This window comes from Cyprinodon variegatus, unplaced genomic scaffold (assembly GCF_000732505.1).
Source record: "Cyprinodon variegatus isolate N-32 unplaced genomic scaffold, C_variegatus-1.0 Scaffold683, whole genome shotgun sequence".
In the NCBI taxonomy this organism is placed as follows: Eukaryota; Metazoa; Chordata; class Actinopteri; order Cyprinodontiformes; family Cyprinodontidae; genus Cyprinodon; species Cyprinodon variegatus.
In genome coordinates this window covers 148,136-149,780 of record NW_015151136.1, presented here as the reverse complement: position 1 = coordinate 149,780, position 1,645 = coordinate 148,136, and the positions used below count along the sequence as shown (strand labels likewise).

Here is a 1,645-nt window from a genome sequence, read left to right as displayed (position 1 = left end):
AAGAATTTTAGATCAGAAAGGAAGATTGGATATAGGTCTATAATTGACCAAGTTTTCCAAACCTTGTTAAAAGATTAACCTAATCTCGTCTCCATGGACCCCCTTTAGGTCGGACTCTGGAAGTGTCACTCCCAACGCAAACCAGAAGAAGGATGTTTGATTTCCAAGCAGAAACTGTCAGCCCAGACTGATACGGCCAATGTTGAGCTGAGTGATGGCTCCAACATCAACCTGAGGAGCTTGCAGAACATCATTAATGAGATTGAATGTCTGCGCAGCTCCAGGGAGCAGCAGGTGCAGGAGACCATGCTGTGTAACCAGAGACTGGAACAGGAGCTGTGGAGCTGTAAAGAGACCATTGCTGCTTCAGAAAAGAGCAACAAAGCTCTGAAGAAGGAACAGGAGAGCCTGAAAAACAGAGTGGAGGAGGCCAGGCAGGCTCTGCTGACTGGGATGGCCAAGGTCAAGGAGCTGGAGCTAAAGGCCAGTCATGTTCCAGTGCTGCAGAGACGCATCCTTCAGCTGGAGTCACAGCTCCTGGACTACCGGTAAAACACCCAAAGCACCTCACCCTTTTCAATCTTATGACAATCATCTAAAAGAAAAAGTTTATCTAAACAGCTTCACATATGTTTGGACCCAGAGGCAAAGTTAAAGGCTACATTCACACTGCAGCCCGAAGTGACCCAAAACCAATTTTTTGGCCCATATGCAACTTGGATCTTATCTTTTCATTGCAGCCTAACAACAGAGATCCGATTTTTTCCAATGCGACCCAGGCCACTTGGCTATGCGGTCATAAATCCGATACGAATCTGATCTTTTCAAATGCGACCTGTGTCTGAACGGCCAGGTCGGATTCATCCAACCTGAACGCCATTAGTAACCGACATAGGTCACTATTCTGCGTCTTGCTACGCAGAAGCGGTAAGAAAATCAACAACCATGGCAGATGATGATGATGCGGAGAGCAGCATTTATGTTTAACCATATTGAAAAGATTGAGGTTTTATGGTTGGAAAAGATAGCTAGATGTGCTCCAGCGCTACCATCCATGTTTACTTCCGTAAACACAGAGCACGCAGGGCCTGTGACGTCATTGCGTCCTCTACTGTGCATGAAGGACACTTGCATTGTATGACTGCAGTTCACACAGGAGATCACATACAAGTAGCATATATTTGGAAATATGAACGGCAAAGCATAAAAAAAATCGGATTTCGAAAAAAAATCGGAATTGATCATCAAGGCCTGCAGTGTGAATTTAGCCAAAGTGAAAGATAATTTCCAGCTGGAATTAATCTCATGTCAACTCACCCAGAGCCATAGCTCTGTTGAACCGTCCATTCCACCTGCTCTTAGCAGTAATGATTTTATGGGATTCTTTATAAATAAGATTAATTTTATTAAAAATAAGATCATTAGCACTCCTCTATTTACGATTGGTTTGTCTCTGGAGGGTGGGACAGCATCTGAGGTAGCCATAGAATCTGAAACGGGTTTAGACTGCTTTGATCCAGTTGAACTTTCAGAGTTAGCAAAACTATTGTCTTCATCTAAGCCTTCAACTTGGATGTTAGATCCAGTTCCAACCAGGTTATTTAAGGAGGTATTCCCTTTGATCTCCACCTCCATTTTAGATGTG

The 1,645-nt window shown here is 43.8% G+C and overlaps 1 protein-coding gene across 2 annotated transcripts in view; it reads left to right on the top strand.

Moving 5' to 3' along the window:
• Positions 1 to 1,645, top strand: part of LOC107097297 (EF-hand and coiled-coil domain-containing protein 1-like) — a 27,975-nt gene that overhangs the window by 5,621 nt on the left and 20,709 nt on the right. For both annotated transcript variants that reach the window (XM_015394396.1, XM_015394395.1), the window contains exon 2: positions 109 to 548. In XM_015394396.1, the coding sequence (XP_015249882.1) occupies positions 109 to 548 (440 nt within the window). The remainder of the gene's footprint in view (positions 1 to 108; positions 549 to 1,645) is intronic.